The sequence below is a fragment of the Cydia strobilella genome, chromosome 22 (assembly GCF_947568885.1).
Source record: "Cydia strobilella chromosome 22, ilCydStro3.1, whole genome shotgun sequence".
NCBI lineage: Eukaryota > Metazoa > Arthropoda > Insecta > Lepidoptera > Tortricidae > Cydia > Cydia strobilella.
Genome location: NC_086062.1, coordinates 11,801,583 through 11,818,978, shown reverse-complemented (window position 1 = coordinate 11,818,978; position 17,396 = coordinate 11,801,583). Strand labels below are relative to the sequence as shown.

Here is a 17,396-nt window from a genome sequence, read left to right as displayed (position 1 = left end):
ATCATCTGTTAAACTCTGTTTTAAACTAATTATATTCGCTCACAACGGGTACGTCTCGGTAGCTTAGTTGGTAGAGCGGCGGGCTGGTATCCCGGAGTCGCGGGTTTGAGTCTTGCCTGAGACAGTGAGTTTTTTTACGTTTCCTTTATTTCGAAATATAAGTATTAGCTAGCTGTTTAGCGAACTATCGAAGCGAAGTGCCGGAATTTGACACCCATCGGCCAAAACTCCCCCTTGTTGAATGTCACCAAGGATTTGAGCGTGGCTTTTTGTAAATGTACACTCTTTTACAATCCGGAATAGACTATAGGCACTATATTTTTTATACATATGCAGCAGGCTTTTTCTATCCCAAATTTAGTTTCGAGTTTAGTACTTAATAATAGGTAGACTACCCAATAAAGGATGACTCACGTTAGACCGGGCCGTGTCCGGGCCGGAGCTTCCGGCGCTTCGTTTTCTATGGAAAGCATCACGTGATCAACTGTCATGTCATAGAAAAGTAAGCGCCGGAACCTCCGGCCCGGAGACGGCCCGGTCTAACGTGAGTCATCCTTAATACTGCATTTGTAACTTGCAATTGATTCAAATGACTTGGGGCAGTTTAACTGGATATAAAAACAGTTGACAATAGCGTATTATGTGTTAGAAACCGATAAGTGATATAGCATGAATAGTTTCTCCAGATAAAACGCATTGTCACATACGTAGAATCCATTAGGTGGCACTTTTTAACACAAAAAGTAATTCGATGTGCATTTTCTCGTGATAATTCGACGCGAGCGCGGAGTTCTGTGTCTAGCGAGCGCTGCGTGGGAATAATATGTTATTATCTAAATAAAATAGCGTTAGCATGATATTAGATCTGTAATGGGAATAGAGACAAATCTACAATGTACAAAATTGCCTGTCAAATATCAAAAATGCGACCAAAATCGGATAATGATAAGTGTCATTGGATGTACCTATTGAATACAGAAATAATAAAAAACATATAATAAAATCTGTATTGCTTTAAACCTTACATTACATTTCACATTATAAAATCTATTAACAATATGAAACAGATCTGTATCAGGTTTGTAACACATTTAGGTAGTGGACTATTATAGTGGGGTTGAGCCTGAGCCCCTGCCGTAATAAGTGATGCATGGCGTAAATTATTTCCTTTGTACAGTACAGTATATTCTAAGATAAAACCTCCCACCGTCTTTCCTGAATAGCTTTTCGTATTTCCCATTCCGTTAACCTTACGTTTTGAAACATTTAAGCGGCCGCTACGAATCTCAAAAATAGGACGCCTAAAATTTATATAATGCTACTAAACTCATGGTTTTCTAACGGTTGCAAAACATACGTAAGCAGTGCTACTATTCTAGCCGTGCGGGAGCGGCCTCCGGGTTGCCCAATATCTGGCAGATATGACGCGTGTTAACTTAACAGGTTTTTAGTGTCACCGTGTCGTGTAACAACACCAGCGCGCGCGTCTGCGGAAGGGATAACTAAACTATTTAACGGCCTCCTAGCCTATAGTCGGTCGGTAGTGACCCTGTCTGCGAAGCTGGAGGTCCCGGGTTCGAATCCTGGTAAAGGCAGAATTTGTGTGTTCATCACAGACATTTGTTCCTGAATTATGAATGTTTTTCTTATTATAACCCACAACAAGCTTGAACATTGTGGGCTAGGTCGATTCGTGTAAGAAGATTATCCCTTAGTACTTATTTCATTAAGCTAAATACCCGCAATGTTTGCTGTTATCATTCATCAGGTGTAAACTTCGTAATCAAATCAAATAAAGCATAAAACTATTAAATCCAAGGTTTACAGCGAGCCAGCGAACACACAATGTGCTCATAATCAGTTTACTATATGAGTAACATATAAATAAACGTAATATACTGTATATCAGACCCTATTATATATATGTAAAGGTTTAGTTTTGTATGGACTGGCTGTGAGGTGAGACATCGAATGATAATAGACCTAATTGGATAGAGATAAGATTTAATTTTGAATGGACTAGCGCGGTGACACAACTGACACATCGCGAATGCTCTGCATTCCACTGATAAGGCCGTATTGTTTAGCAAGAGTCCTATACTTCAGGAACGTTTAGGTTTTAAAAGCCAAAGAATTTTAAATCAGTAGCATTTCGTACCCTGTCACAATGACAATCAGTACGAGTATGAATGGTCCAGTAGTTTCGGAGAAAATAGACTGTGACAGACAGACAGACAGACACACAGTTTTGAGGTACAGACTACGGAACCCTAAAAACTGTTGGGGACAATAAAGGATGACTCACGTTAGACCGGGCCGTGTCCGGGCCGGAGCTTACTTTTTATGACATGACAGGTGATCACGTGATGCTTTCCATAGAAAACGAAGAGCCGGAAGCTCCGGCCCGGACACGGCCCGGTCTAACGTGAGTCATCCTTTACCCCGAGGGGAGGATAGTACGCACATTTTACAGTAGTGAATAATATAATAATATAATAATAGTATAGTAGTATATAATAATAAGAATGAGATGTATTTAATAAAATTAATGCGTATATAAACAATAGCACCATACTACACGATAATAATCACTACATAGTATAAAACAAAGTCGCTTCCTGCTGTCTGTCTGTCCCTATGTGTGTTTAGATCTTTAAAACTACGCAACGGATTTTGATGCGGTTTTTTTAAATAGATAGTGATTGAAGTCAAGAGGAAGGTTTATATGTATCAAAGATAGATATAACTCCGTAATAGATGTTTACAGTCTAAGGAAAAAACGTGCCTCGAAAATCAAGTAAATTTTATTCTCGTTCAGAGGGCGCCAATAGTTTTGGCCCACTGTCGTATAGATGGCATTGACTGTTTCGTTTGTTATTTAACAATTTTAACGCATATCAGTGAAAGAACATGGGTCAAAATCATAAAAATAATTAATGCATTTAAAAAAAATCATTTATCTATATTTAAATACATTTTATCGTATTTTTATAAATCTTAATTTTTAGTTTTAAAGTGTGTCGACAGATGGCAGTGAATTTACTGGGGTTACAAAATTTACTATGACAGTACCGCTCTAGTATAAGTTACTCTATGATATGTATAATAACATCAGCTTTACACCCGTGCGAAGCCGGGGCGGGTCGCTAGTAAGTAATATAAATTTCTTTCATTAAGTACAAAAATAAAATACATAATACATATATTATGTCTTAACGCAGATTCCACAACGTATTCACTGACGCAAATACTATGTACACATTCTTATATTTACATATATACTTATATGCATCGCAGGCGCAGACGACCTTGCCACAAAACTAAACCCAATATAACATCACCTCCAAATCTCTAATAACTACAAATAATCAGAGACCTTTCTAAACTGGTTTTGTCGTTAACCTAAGTAATGGAATGTCGCCCGCCTTCACACACACACACACAAGTTCGTCATAAATTAGCATTTTAATGATCAGTTAGTTATTTTATTAGAAATCGGCGTTGGGGCGCGTTGATGTCTTTACTAGGTGCGCTCCTGAGGGACTCCCACCTTATATAGAGGCGTAAGATATTCTGATATGAATTCGATGTAGATATATTCTATTTTGTGTGTATAATGTCTTTCTTTCTAAGATGACAATTGTTGATAAGAATAAACTGCAATTTGCAGTCGAAACTAGTAATGTATGGAAATAGTCACTCGACTTTTCGTAGCATCTTATTATACCGATACGCTTTTTCTTTTCGGTAGGCTTTCGTCGACGTACGATTGTCATGTTGGCTAGGCCCTCTGTAGTTCCTTTAAAAAAGTATAAAGTCGAAGGCAAAAATATCGATCCAGACAAATGGCTCGAAAATATGTGAACAGACTATTGTCTAAGCCTCTAACGTCACAGGGCAGACACGCTGTACATCAAAAATCACTTGCGTTTCTATGTGTGAACTGCACGTCTGTGCACGCGGCATGCGTCATTTGTGTAAGTTGCTTAAAAAAGTTAAAAATAGCGGCCGGCAAACGGCCGTCTATGTGCTGCCGCGGGGCGAGGTAATTCGAGTCGGGGCGGGGCGGTGCGTGGTCGTTCTGTATGATAATACTATTACTTATTCTGTGCTAAGGTGTAAGAGCGTGCACAAATTTTTGAAACTGGGAATGTATATATATTTATGCCCTTGACTGTACTACATCAGAAAAGTTGTCGGTCTCATAATCACCCGGCCATCACGACTGTAGCAAAACAATTTAATTTATCTGTACTAAAATACCCTAATTACGAGTACGTGATGGGCAAAGTACTTATATTTACTTAGCTACTGGTTTTTAATCAGCATATCTATTTAACGTGCGATTACTAATGATGTCATAACCTGTGTAAGTAGTCATTATTAATTCGGGACTGTTTGTTTTCAAAGCGTACTGTCAGTCATTCTACACATGCAACCTGTGGACCAACTATACGCAGAGGGCATACAACGGCCTACGCGTCCAATATAATAACGCGTTCCGGGTGTTGATGGGGTTGCCGCGATTTTGTAGTGCCTCTGGTATGTTTGCGGAGGCACAAGTTGAAAGCTTTGCGGCGATAATGCGCAAGAGGTGCGCTTCACTGATGCGTCGCCTGCGCGGCCGCGGCAGCCCCAACAGCATTCTGGGCGTGTTCATGGAGCGCGAAAATGGCCCCATGCTCAACCGTTGGCAGGGGCTGCATGCACTCGCCGTCTAGTTTTAGTTTTAGTTTTTATGCGCTACTAACACTAGTAATAAGATTGTAATGTTTGCTAACCATGTATGGACCTTTTAGTCTGCAATAAATGTTATTTTTTAACAGTGGCGTAGCTAGGGGGGATGGGGGGGGGGGGGGGGCAAGTGCCCCGGGCGCCATCCAAGAGGGGGCGCCAAAATGGGCAAAAGGCAGCAGCAGGGAAACTTTTGTCAGTCGTCAGGGGGCGCAAATTTGGTGACATCCCCGGGCGCCATATCCTCTAGCTACGCCCCTGCTGTTTAATGAAAATGTTACAAGTATAATAAAATATAACTTATACATATAATATCTAGATAACTAAAACTAAAAATAAATAAAACTAATCTTAAAATAAATACCTAAAAACTAATCCCCTGCGGCACGCGGCATGGTGCCGTAGACGCTGGCAGCATTTCCTCGCTGTATTGCAATGCTTACTCTTTGTGCGAGGAAGCTGCCAGCTCTACGATCACCAGTGACGTCTATAATTTTTTTAGCCAATTGCTTAAATATCTAGATTAAATAAAGTAATTGATAGTAAAGTTTAACATATGTTTTCCCTGATACATGTACCTGTTTATCAAATACCTTGGGTACGGTCACAGATGTCATCTTAATACAATATTGCGTGATTTTGCTGAAATAATGGTAGTGCAAAGGCACTAAAGAAACCACTATTGGAAATAAAAAATACGCGAGAAAATAAATATGGGAGACACCAGAAGGGATTCAAAGAATTAGAGTAAACTGTATTTGGGAATTAAAAAACAAAGAGTACTAGTTAGACGCCTAGATTTAAGGATATTTGGAAAAATGCCTGCGCACATACCTGTGTAGTTCGTTGTATGGTTCTTCAGCTGGCCACTTTCCCCAAACTTAAGCGTCAGTACACGTGCACCACTTTCACTCCGGTTCAACAGTGTTTACTACATTTTTCACATTTTGATTTATTTATTAATTTTTATTACAAGGAGATAAAACAGAAGCATAGAAGTGAAGAACAATATAGACAGAATATACATAACTATTATAAATTATGTTGTTTCCTTGAGCATATCTCACCGAGAACATAAGTGGTATTCAAATTAAAGACGATGCTATTAGTCGAGCATCTATTCGGGAACTGGATTGGATTCGCCAAGATGGCGTCTCATACAAGATGCCGTAGACGGGCGGCAATACGGCTTTGCGCGCGTTGGCAAGGGATAGGTAACTTGGAAGGGTTTATAGCGTACAAGTACCTTCATTTAAAAATATTAGGAAAAACTACCTTAAATAAAAATATCAAATTTGAAACTTAACAAATTGTATGGAGACATTGGAGACACCTGTCACCGTACCCAAGCTATTTGAAAAATACTATAAAGATCTATTTTCGAGTATTTAATAGAGGAATGTATACGAGTGTCATAATCATAATACACAGTATGGACTGATAAGGGGTTTGTTATCAGAGATTCGTTTGCGTCGATTATCTGCTTCGAAATGTTATCGGCAAGACCGGTACCGGTACGTGCACGATTCTGGTACAAAACACGTCAGAGGTACACACTATACATTGTGTATTGTATATAAGTACAGGGGTATGGGGGTAACAGAGGTACACAGGGTGAATAAATCACCATGTATACAATTCCAGTGATTAATTAATTCCAAATGCCGATTCCATTACGTATTAATATTAATTATAATTAGCAGAATGGCAGAATGTTTCCGCCACAAAGTCACAACCACGAGTCGTGGTAGCAATTCATATTCATTTGTGCTTCTGGGCTAATTTCTAAAAGAAGACGCTTTCCACGTAGATTTTTGTACATTGGCGCTGCTATCTCTATTGCACGTGCATAATTATATAGCTGTCACGCTCGCACAGTGACATTGACAACCGGCATCATGGGTGAGACAGCAAGATAATTATGCGCGTGAGACAACGTTTCCACACGGAAAGCGTCTCTTCTTTAGGGATATACTTTCACACAGATGTATCTGTCAGAACTGTCTGGCTTGCAAACCGGTCGATTGGTGGATTGGCTAATATCCACCATGTAAGGCCCTATGTGGTGGGTCTATAAAAAAATCGGTCATGTGTGGCCCTAAACGCCCCGGCCCCGGAACGGCCCGGCGACGGTGGCGCTCCTAAGAGCCCCTGTGTCGGCTTGCTCCGACCCGCCCCGGCCCGGCTACGGCCCGCTACTAACAAATATATGTCTGCTAGACAGATCACGGACATATAATTATCTGTATAAGCGTAAGTAGAAGGTTTTATGACTTATTGCCTATAATTAATAACCTACATAAGCTCATTAAAATTACAATAACGAATTAACAATGCTTCTTGGAAACCCACGTCACCCACGTGCGTTGATTCATCACTTCCTAAAGGCAATTCAACTTTCATGCATTTGGTTCTATTAGTGGTGTTCTGAATTTGGGTTCATCCCGTAATGATAATTGTATGTGTGGAAAAAAAAATCCATTTGATATAGTTTGATACCTGTATGACAGGGTTTCTTAAAGTGGGGTCCACGGAGCCCTTAGGGGTTGTTTAAATTGTGAAAATGGTCAGTGACTGCAAAAAGTTTAAGAAACCCTGCTGTATGACCATGACACGACTCACTGTGTATGTCGCGGACATCTGCGCTCGTAAGCTCGTAACATATAAATGTCGAAACATTAACAAATTTTAAAATTCATAATGTCATTTATTTATTTAATCGTATGGCATAATGTTTAAAAACAGAATACAGACTATAAATATAGATTAAGGTCAGTCAGCCACTTGTTGGCCTCGCCGCTAAGGACGATCAGGTCTTCAGGACTTTCAGGAGGTCCATTGGCATAGCGCGTTATGGGGCAATACCCGATAATGGGCTCGATTTTTTGTGCAGCCGACCAACAAGCCAGGGATTCCACCATTTCCATCCATCCACAATGGTGTTTGTAATGAGCACATTTGATATTAATGCCTTTTCCACAGTTCCCGGTTTTGGGCTACGGTGTTGTCTACTCCGATCTCTAAAATATTCATTTTATTCTGTTTTTAGCAAAGATAGATATAACTCCGTAATAGATGGATACGTCTAAGGAAAAAACGTGCCTCGAAAATCACGAAAATTTTATTCTCGATCAGATGGCGCCACTACCTTTGGCCTACTCTCGTATAGAGGGCGTTGACGGTTTCGTTTGTTATTTAACAATTTTAATGCATATCAGTGGAAGAACATGGGTCAAAATTATATAAATATAATTAATGCAAATAAGAAAATGATTTATCCATATTTAAATACATTTTATCGTATTTTTATAAATCTTCATTTTTAGTTTTAAAGTGTCGATAGATGGCAGTGAATTTAAAGTGGTTACAAAATTTACTATGACAGTACCGCTCTATCCTATTATATCCTCTTTGGTTTTTAGTATTGGTTGTTACCTATAGCGGCAACAGAAATACATCATCATTCATCTGTGAAAATATCAACTATCACGGTTCATGAGATACAGCCTGGTGACAGACAGACAGACAGACGGACGGACAGACGGACAGTGGAGTCTTAGTAATAGGGTCCCGTTTTTACCGGGATACCGCCGTTTAGCCAAAATATTTTTCGCCAAATTTCACTTCCCAACAAACTTATGGCATCAGTTTCATTTCCCAAATGAAATTTTAGCAAGTTTTTTACTTCGCAACCATTTCATTTCCCAACCCCATACTTGCGAAATGAAAATGACGTACTAGGTTGGGTTAGGTTAGGTTGGATTATGAAAATTTTCGTAATGAAATTTTGCCAAATGATAATTTGCGTAAAATAGTTTGGGAAGTAATACTTTGGGTAACGATTTTTGGCAATACATTAGTAAACCGTTTTTACCCTTTGGATACGGAGACAGACAGGCAGACGGACAGTGGAGTCTTTCTTAGTAATAGGGTCCCGTTTTTACTCTTTGGATACGGAACCAGGGGGGTGTCACTGTCACTTCGCAGTTTAGGACCTACATTTGGCCGGCGTGCCTCCCGGGCAGGAGTATGGCAATGGGCTGCCGCTTGACTCGCGCAAAATTGAAAATGCATAATGCCTTCGAAACCTTAATCTATAGATATTGTTCTGTTTACGGATGTGTGAATAAACTGAAGAACAAGGAAGCAGAAATAATATTTTTTTTTATTCCGGTCCGGACTATATTGACCGACATATTTTCAAAGAAATAACTACTACTGTGGCATAACTACTTCCGTGAGAATCAGACATACCATCTCCGGATAAAAAAACTATGTTTACAGAATCAACGTTTGTAATTCCTACATATTTGTCTTAAAAATAATAAATAAGTAGGTATAGGTACAAAAACTTGTCAAGTGACAACCCCGTGCCGACACTCGCAGCTCGGTCATAAAACTGCGGCGCGCAAAGAAGATTCACGGTTTTTTGCTTGCAGGCGGCGAGTATAGGTATAATTTTATACCTAAATCTGACTTTTGTAAAGGAGTGAATTTTCTGTACGGTAGTACTATTAGTTATTCTGTGACGGAACCCTAAAAATCGCAACTTAATAAAAAATATATTAGTAATTAATCAAATATTATGCTAGATTACTTCTTCCCGATTACGAAACTAGCTAGTGAAATGTCGTGGTTGACGTCACTCTTGCGCAACCCCCCCCCCCCCCCTCCCCCCACCACGCATCGCTGCATTCTTATCGGAGTTATGATTGCATCTGATGCACCCATGCATGTATGTGTGTTCTTATTTAAATGTGTGGAAATTTCAGCATTTTCTTCCGAATAGCAACCGATTTTCAACCCCCGGCGTAAAAAGTGGGGTGTCATATGTTTGACGCCAATGTCTGTCTGTGGCATAAAGTAACTCAGAGCGGTACTGTCATAGTAAATTTTGTAACCCCAGTAAATTCACTGCCATCTGTCGACACACTTTAAAACTAAAAATGAAGATTTATAAAAATACGATAGAATGTATTTAAATATAGATAAATGATTTTTTTTATTTGCATTAATAATTTTTAAGATTTTGACCCATGTTCTTTCACTGATATGCGTTAAAATTGTTAAATAACAAACGAAACCGTCAACGCCATCTATACGACTGTAGGCCAAAACTAGTAGCGCCCTCTGAACGAGAATCAAATTTTCTTGATTTTCGAGGCAAGTTTTTACCTTAGACTGTATCCATCTATTACGGAGTTATATCTATCTTTGGTCTGTGGCATTATTCTCCAACGGATGAGCCGATTTCGATGCGGTTTTATTAACGTAAAAGCGAGTTTTCTTGCGGTAGTTTCATAGAATCAATCCAACAGTTGAAAAAGTGTCAGCTCTTCCAAAATGAGGTAAGGCATTTTTGCTATACAATGGATTTTGTTGGCATATAGCGTAGGTTTTTTTTAATTTTTTTATTGAATAGTCATCAATACCGTCTTTACCATAAGGGCACAAGGGGCCCGTGCCCTCAGGGGGCCGCGAAGGGCAGACAGTAACAGTGAGCAACCGAGTCGGCAGGGTCGAGTCGGTTGTTAGTTTGATTCGCTTTTATACATTCCAAAAGAAAAGGGCCCCAAATTCTTGAGTGCCCAAGGGTCCCAGCGTAGTTTAAGAGGGCCCTGATAGTCATCATCCCATTTAACGGGCTATGGGCTCTGATTACTGACTATATAGTTAATGACTGACATAATTTCTGAATCGCAGACATTAAGATCAATTATTGTGGGCACCGAAAAGAGAAGTTATGTGTAACAGAGAGATTCTTTCAATTACTTTGCTTACGTATGTATACGTGTTACGTGTGTATGTGTGTGAAGCTATAGTTATATGAACATTTTATGTGTACAGTAAGAAGAAGTGCCTTATTAGAAACTGCGACTATGCATGGCCTGTATAATTGGTAAAAGCTGGTAAGCAATTAGGACAAAGTGAGATATCATTATCATTCCTAAGAGGTATAACAACTGGAATCGATGCCTTTCCAAATGACCCCAGGTCTTTGCATATGACACATACAGGTATAAACAGTATGGCGATGAGTGCACCGACATCATTGTTGTGTGAACGCTGTCTAAAAAACAACACTTAGCAGGTGGGACTTTTTGTGCTATTTATTCCGGAGGACAAACCCTTTAGGCGGGCCAGGACAGATTCGTATTAAATCAGTTGAGGTTTAAGCCTTAATCTGAGTAAGTACGACTCTAAGGTTGCCAGTTTCTATTTAATTCGGATTCTAAATAGGTTTGATTATGAATAGGGCATTTTCTAAGTTATCCAAGTTCCTAAAATGTTAGGTTATTAAAATCTCAAATTCCTAGCACTTCAGATTCTCATTATGCCGAATTCTGAGTAGGACAGAATATTAAATATTATAATTACATATTGGAATCTTAGTACTTATGTGTAATTTCGAGTACGACCGATTCGATGTTGATCGGATTCTGTTATAAAAAAAATTTAAAAAATTATCCACAAAATATGTACCATTTTGCCAAAATAGATACTTGTCCATTGAACATTTCCTTCTTACCCTGAGTCGACGGAGCCCCGCTAGGCGGGGCTCCTATTTCTCGGCGGTTTGCCCTTCGGGCATCTAAAGCAACCTAACGAACCTAACCTACCTACCTATTGATTTAGTGTGACGTTATTCATCATTAAAAGATTCTGTTCAATTTCTTAATCGAATCGTTGCTAATCGGATGAGATAAGAAACTGCATTAGTCCTAATCCAACTCGTTACCAATCTGACGTAGTACTGTCATGTCACGGGACCCCTTTATTCGAATCTGTCCTACTCAGAAATTGGTTTAAAGAGAAAGTGACTTCCATATCATAAGTCGTATGTCGAAACTGCTTTATTCAGAAACATACCTAAATTAAAAAAAAAACTAGCAAATCAGACCTCAACAGAGTCGTACTTACTTAGATTCTGGCCTAAAACCCAACTGCCTTAATACGAATCTGTCCTGGCCCACCTAAAGGGGACAAACGGGTGGACATTAACGGAAATAAGGCAGCAATTCAAGTATTTCCTATATCTTCTGCCCTTACTTTTTGAATTAGCCATTCCTCACCGACTTAAATTAGCAGTCAAACGGTAGGTAAGCCAAAAGCTAACTGTCGACCGCTACTCGTAAACTTCTAGTCATCTTCCGGTACGCCTGTCACTAGTGATTGACATATCGCCGCTATAATTACTCAACCTCGTATCTGCAACACTCATTTGATGACAAAAACACCCGTATTCCGAATGAAAGAAAAGCGACATTTCCATCAAACGATTGTTGCAGATACGAGGTTGAGTAAGTATAGCGACCATATCTATGTCGTTGGGTGGATTGTTGGCTTTCCTTCATTTGATGTTGTCATCATCAATACTCGGCTCTTAAATGAAAATGAAATGAAATGAAATATATTTATTAATAACAATTGTTACATGTCGAGGTAATTAAGTACAATATTGAGTGTACAATTGTGTATATCTATTAATGATTACAATTATTTCGTCGGCTAATAAATAGCTCACAAATAACATTAATGTAATTACTATTATTCGCATTGTTTATTCGAAATATCTTAATATGTCACAAAATATAATTTTTAATAATTAATCAATAATCGGTAGACTAAAAAACTCGTCATATGAATAGAACGTCTCTTGCGTCAACCACTTTTTAAGCCTAACCTTGAATGCAGAGGTGGAAGGTGCATCTCTTGCTGAGCTAGGCAGGCGATTGTAAATCGAGGGGCCTAAATAGTACACAGATTGCTCTGACTTGGCGAGTCTGTGTGGTTCGGTGACCAGCCTATTGTGGAGTCTATTACTGCGCAGGTTATAGTTCTTGTTAACGCCCCTGCGCTTGAACATATCCTGGTTCTCGTGTGTGAAAACTGAAACCTGGTATATGAGTAAGCAAGGTAGGGGCAAAATCTTTAAGTCGCGGAATAAGTCACGCGCCGGGGCATCCTGCGCTTTACCAGCCATCGCGCGGATGGCGCGCTTCTGCTGCGAGAACACACGCCTCCACTCAGAGGCGCGGCCCCACAGCTCCACGCCGTAAGTCAGGAGTGAGTGCACTGTCGCGAAATAGCACTCACGCACTGCACCCCTACCGGCTGTGATCGTCAACCGCCGCAGCGCGAAGCACGCGCTTCCCACTCTCTTGCACAGTTCGTCAATGTGCGTCTCCCATGTTAGCGGAATAATCTTTCTTTTCTATTCTCCAGTCTATAGTCTATAGCCAGTCTTGACTTGTGACAGAATATTTTACTTTACCTGTAGGTAGTGTAGGTATGAGTACGTACTCTAAAACATTGAAAAAAAAAAAGCTGTCGTATCAGGTGCCCTATCTTGCCTCTCCTATACTATGATGCATTGTTAACAGACATCTTTCTGTCCTACCCTCCTCAATACAGTCAAAACCACTTCAGTAATTGACGACCGGTCTGGCCTAGTGGGTAGTGACCCTGCCTGTGAAACCGATGGTCCCGGGTTCGAATCCCGGTAAGAGCATTTATTTTTGTGTGATGAGCAACAGGTTTCTGAGTCATGGGTGTTTTCTATGTATTTTTATATTATATATATCGTTGTCTGAGTACCCATAACACAAGCCCCCTTGGGCTTACCGTGGGACTTAGTCAATCTGTGTAAGAATGTTCTATAATATTTATTTATTATTTATTTAGTAATGCACAAAATCAGAAAATTAGGTAATATATTGGTCATTTTACTATCTGAGATGTAAAAACACAGATAGCAGTCAAAAGTCAACAGTGGATAACTGTCAACCACAAGTCGTAAGCTTCCGGTACACCTTCTTCTTCTTCTTTTAAAATTATGGCTTCAGCCCAGTGGGACTATTTCGCCAGTATCAAGGTATTAAGAGGTTTAAAAACGACAAAAATTATACGGTTGTACAACACAGTGTACGGTGATTTGTTAGCTCTTGTAAATCGATTTACAAGAACCACGTGGACTACCGGCCGTTGACTCCAAGATGGTGGTTAACGCGCTTCAAAATTCTTCTTCTTCTTCTTCTTTTAAAATTATGGCTTCAGCCCAGTGGGACTATTTCGCCAGTATCAAGGTATACAAGGTTTACAAACGACAAAAATTGTACGGTTGTACAAGACAGTGTACGGAAATTGTTCACCTCTATTTATTGACAGTTGACACTGACAGATAGTTACGGATGTGGATGATGGTATGATTTTGTAACATATCAAAATGGTATGTCGTGTCGTGTTACTCACAAGTGACCCACAACACACGCCTTACATGCTAATAAGTTATGCGCTAAATTTTATTGTGCGTCCCATTTGATGTTGTTTCAAAGTCAGGGTCAATGTTTAAGGCCAACCTTTTCATATCCAGTCTATTATTTAAGATTCTTTGCCCAATTATTTTTGGCAGATCACACATATTTCTTATTATAAGTTGCTAAGCGCAGTTCACAGCACAGGTAATGTTTTCCCATGTGGAAGTGGGGGGGAGGCGTGCGCCCGCGCCGCGCCGCGCATGTTGATGAACTGGCAACATTGCCCGTTCGTAGACCTTAATGTCGTAGCTATAAGGGTTATGATATATCAGTTAACTTTGGACGATGGAACAAGGCTTCCGGGCTCCCGGTGTACTGTGGAATGTAACCACTGAACTGTTGTTTTCATTCGAAAGATTATATTGGTCAGGTAACTCAGATAGGTACTAGTTCTTATTGATAGTTTGCCTGAAAACATCAGGTTTTTGTGTCTCGAGTTACGAGTAGCGAAGCGTAAAGGAGAATAAAAAGATCACATGTATTTAATTGTACTGGATTGTTTCAGGTGATGCCTTGTTTAAAGCTAATTTTGTATTATTCACACCTTATGTATCACACACTGTTAAGTATGTAAACCTTATCATAATGTAAAGGACACTTATGTATGATTTCTTATTAGACGTGTTGACATCCGGGGGTCAGGTGCGCAGGTCGCATCCTAATCATCCTATAGCCGTGCGAAGTGTAACGTTCCATTCATATTACACTACCTGCGACCCGGGGCAACGACCCCGCATCTCAGGTATGCAGGCTACCTCCCATTTTACCGCTTTGAACAAACTAGAGTTTGAAGCCTGAAGAACACATAGAGAGTTACTTACATGGTTGAGATGGAGTTTCCAAAAGGCTTGCCACGAATCACTGTCACTGTCAAATATACACTCGCGGGCTGCGTGCGGATTCGACGCGGGGACTGGACTGAGCCGGAGCCGCGCCCGCGCGGCCCGCGCCCCGCGCGCCGCCACCGGAGCCCCGCGCCAGTCGCCCCCAGCGCGCGCGCCAGCCTGCACGCGAACATGGCCGCCAACGGCTCTGCACACCCGGAGCCCCGGCTCTGCCACGTGCGGAAAGTCCCCGATTTCGACGGCTACGGATTCAACCTACACGCCGAAAAAGGAAAACCTGGCCAGTACATCGGCAAGGTCGACGAAGGATCGCCGGCGGAGACCGCGGGACTGAAGCGCGGCGACAGGATCCTTGAAGTTAATGGAAACAGCATCGCCGGCGAGAGCCATAAGCAGGTCGTCCAGCGTATCAAAGAGCGCTCCGATGACGCTGAGCTCCTAGTAGCCGCGCCGGCTCCAGGGGACTCGCTTCCAGACCTGGACGCGCCCCCTACCGCTCCCGCGGCCAAGACTCCCTCCCCCACCCCCGCGGACAGCGCGCCCGTGCCTCTGAACCTGCACATGACGGCAGCGGAGATGCGCGCCCACCTCGCCAACAAAAAAAAGATCGACCCTAAAAAAGTGCCAATGGATTTAAAGGACAAATTCGACCTCGTGAAAAAGCTGTGAGCGCATAAAGGTGTCATCGCCGCGCGACGTTGCCAGCTCGCCCCCACAAATTGCCATGGTCATGATAAGGTTGCATGTACATACATAGCCTCTAGTATAATTCCTGTAAAGTGCCGGTGCAACATTTTGTTGCACTTATTTTATATGATGCGGTGCATTGATTGGATTTTGACTTGATTACCTAAATGTGTAGTTAATATAATTTATTTAAGTGCAATTTATTGTTGAATAAATATAACAGTTGTGAAGTATGTTGAGGTTTTTACTGGTATGTAAAGTGAAAGCGCCGGATTTGTCTGTTTGTCGGTATAGTCGGAATGTTGCGATAACGTGAATTAATCAAACAGGTAGATAATCGGCGGTCACTGATTGCACGCTATGTTGCGCCAGAGAACAGATTTGACCCGAGCCTCCGAGGGGCCTGTTCGTCACAAACAGGTAAAATGCCGTGACATCGCCCGCCTCCCAAATAAATCTAATCGGCCACCATAAAAAACTTAAAAAACCCTGGCTGAAAACGCGAAATCTGATAACGATTTAATTTTAATATCACGTTTGTATAAATACATACTGAAGTGCTGACGCAACATGACATATTGATTTTAAAACTAGTATATATTTCTAGGTTTCTGAATACGCCCCTTTGACATTCGATCGAATATCGAATACATTTATTCAAGCAACCTTTATCGATAAACTTTATATGCAAAATATTTATTTTGTTTTAGAATTCTTAGATAGTGATGTGGTACCATGTGGTGTATGTAGGATGTAGGTATTAGTGCAGCATTACATTACATTTTTATTTGTCAGGTAGTGTGTAGTGTAGGTAGATATCTACCAAATATCCCTTTTGTATTTATCAAATTTATCCTAGCGAGCGGTAACGCTGCCAGCGTAATGGGGACATTTAAGCCAGGTACGATTCGTGACGGTTATTTTATTTAAACAAAAAAAAGTGACGAAGCCTGTTGCGGATATCATCATTGGTATTTTTGGGACGAAGCATGTTGCTGATTTGTATTTGTGGCCACCTGACGAAGCCTGCGTTGCGGATTTTTTACATGTAACTATATTATTTTTTAACGAGCTCAAAATATATGATAAATATAGACAATATAAGTGAAAAATTTTTTTATCCTAGATATATATATATACCGTCTAAACCTTGTTTTTATATCCCACATACTAGGGCCACTTGCACCCTTCATTAACCCGGGGTTAAACCTGGAGTTACCATGGTTACCAGTACAATTTGACACTGGATCAACGGTTTAACCGCTTAACCCCGGGTTACTGGGATGGTGCAAGTCGGCTAAGACAGTTCGATTTCCCCACTTGTCAAACCGATCTGTCATTTTAAGGATGACTCACGTTAGACCGGGCCGGGTCTAGGCCGGAGTATCCGGCGCTTACTTTTCTATGACAGATGACCGGTGATCACGTGATGCTTTCCGAAAACGAAGCGCCAGAAGCTCCGGCCCGGACCCGGCCCGATCTAACGTGAGTCATCCTTTTTAGGACAAAAATGGTATAAAAACAGGACGATCAGGTAGTAAATTAGCCAATCGAACCGTAATTTTAGTACCTGGGATACAAAAAAGCTAGTTTAGAGAGCAAAGTGACCGATATCCAATACAATTATTATTATTATATTGTTTGATACACTAGCAGCTGAAAGCTGATGCGTGTATATCACTGCACTTGTTTTTTTTTACTATTAGGTCTATTAGTGTTCATTTTGTTAGTTGTTTTAAGTGTTTGTCAAGTTTGTTTTTAAAGGTGTTCAATTGAGTACGATAATGACTATAGGTAGTCGTTTGTCCTTGCG

General features: G+C 40.6%; 1 protein-coding gene and 1 non-coding gene across 2 annotated transcripts; both read left to right on the top strand.

Moving 5' to 3' along the window:
* Positions 1–52: 52 nt before the first annotated feature.
* On the top strand, positions 53–124 carry Trnat-ggu (transfer RNA threonine (anticodon GGU)). The gene has a single exon. It is a non-coding gene; the product is annotated as a tRNA-Thr (tRNA).
* Positions 125–14,862: 14,738 nt separating this feature from the next.
* Positions 14,863–15,816, top strand: LOC134751521 (Na(+)/H(+) exchange regulatory cofactor NHE-RF2). Its single transcript, XM_063686958.1, has one exon. The coding sequence runs from the start codon at positions 14,873–14,875 to the stop codon at positions 15,563–15,565; it is 693 nt and encodes a 230-aa protein (XP_063543028.1). The 5' UTR covers positions 14,863–14,872; the 3' UTR covers positions 15,566–15,816.
* Positions 15,817–17,396: the final 1,580 nt, after the last annotated feature.

Bases quoted from the DNA above. Each gene is read 5' to 3' on its own strand.
- LOC134751521 (XM_063686958.1), top strand. From the start codon at position 14,873: ATGGTTGAGATGGAGTTTCCAAAAGGCTTGCCACGAATCACTGTCACT.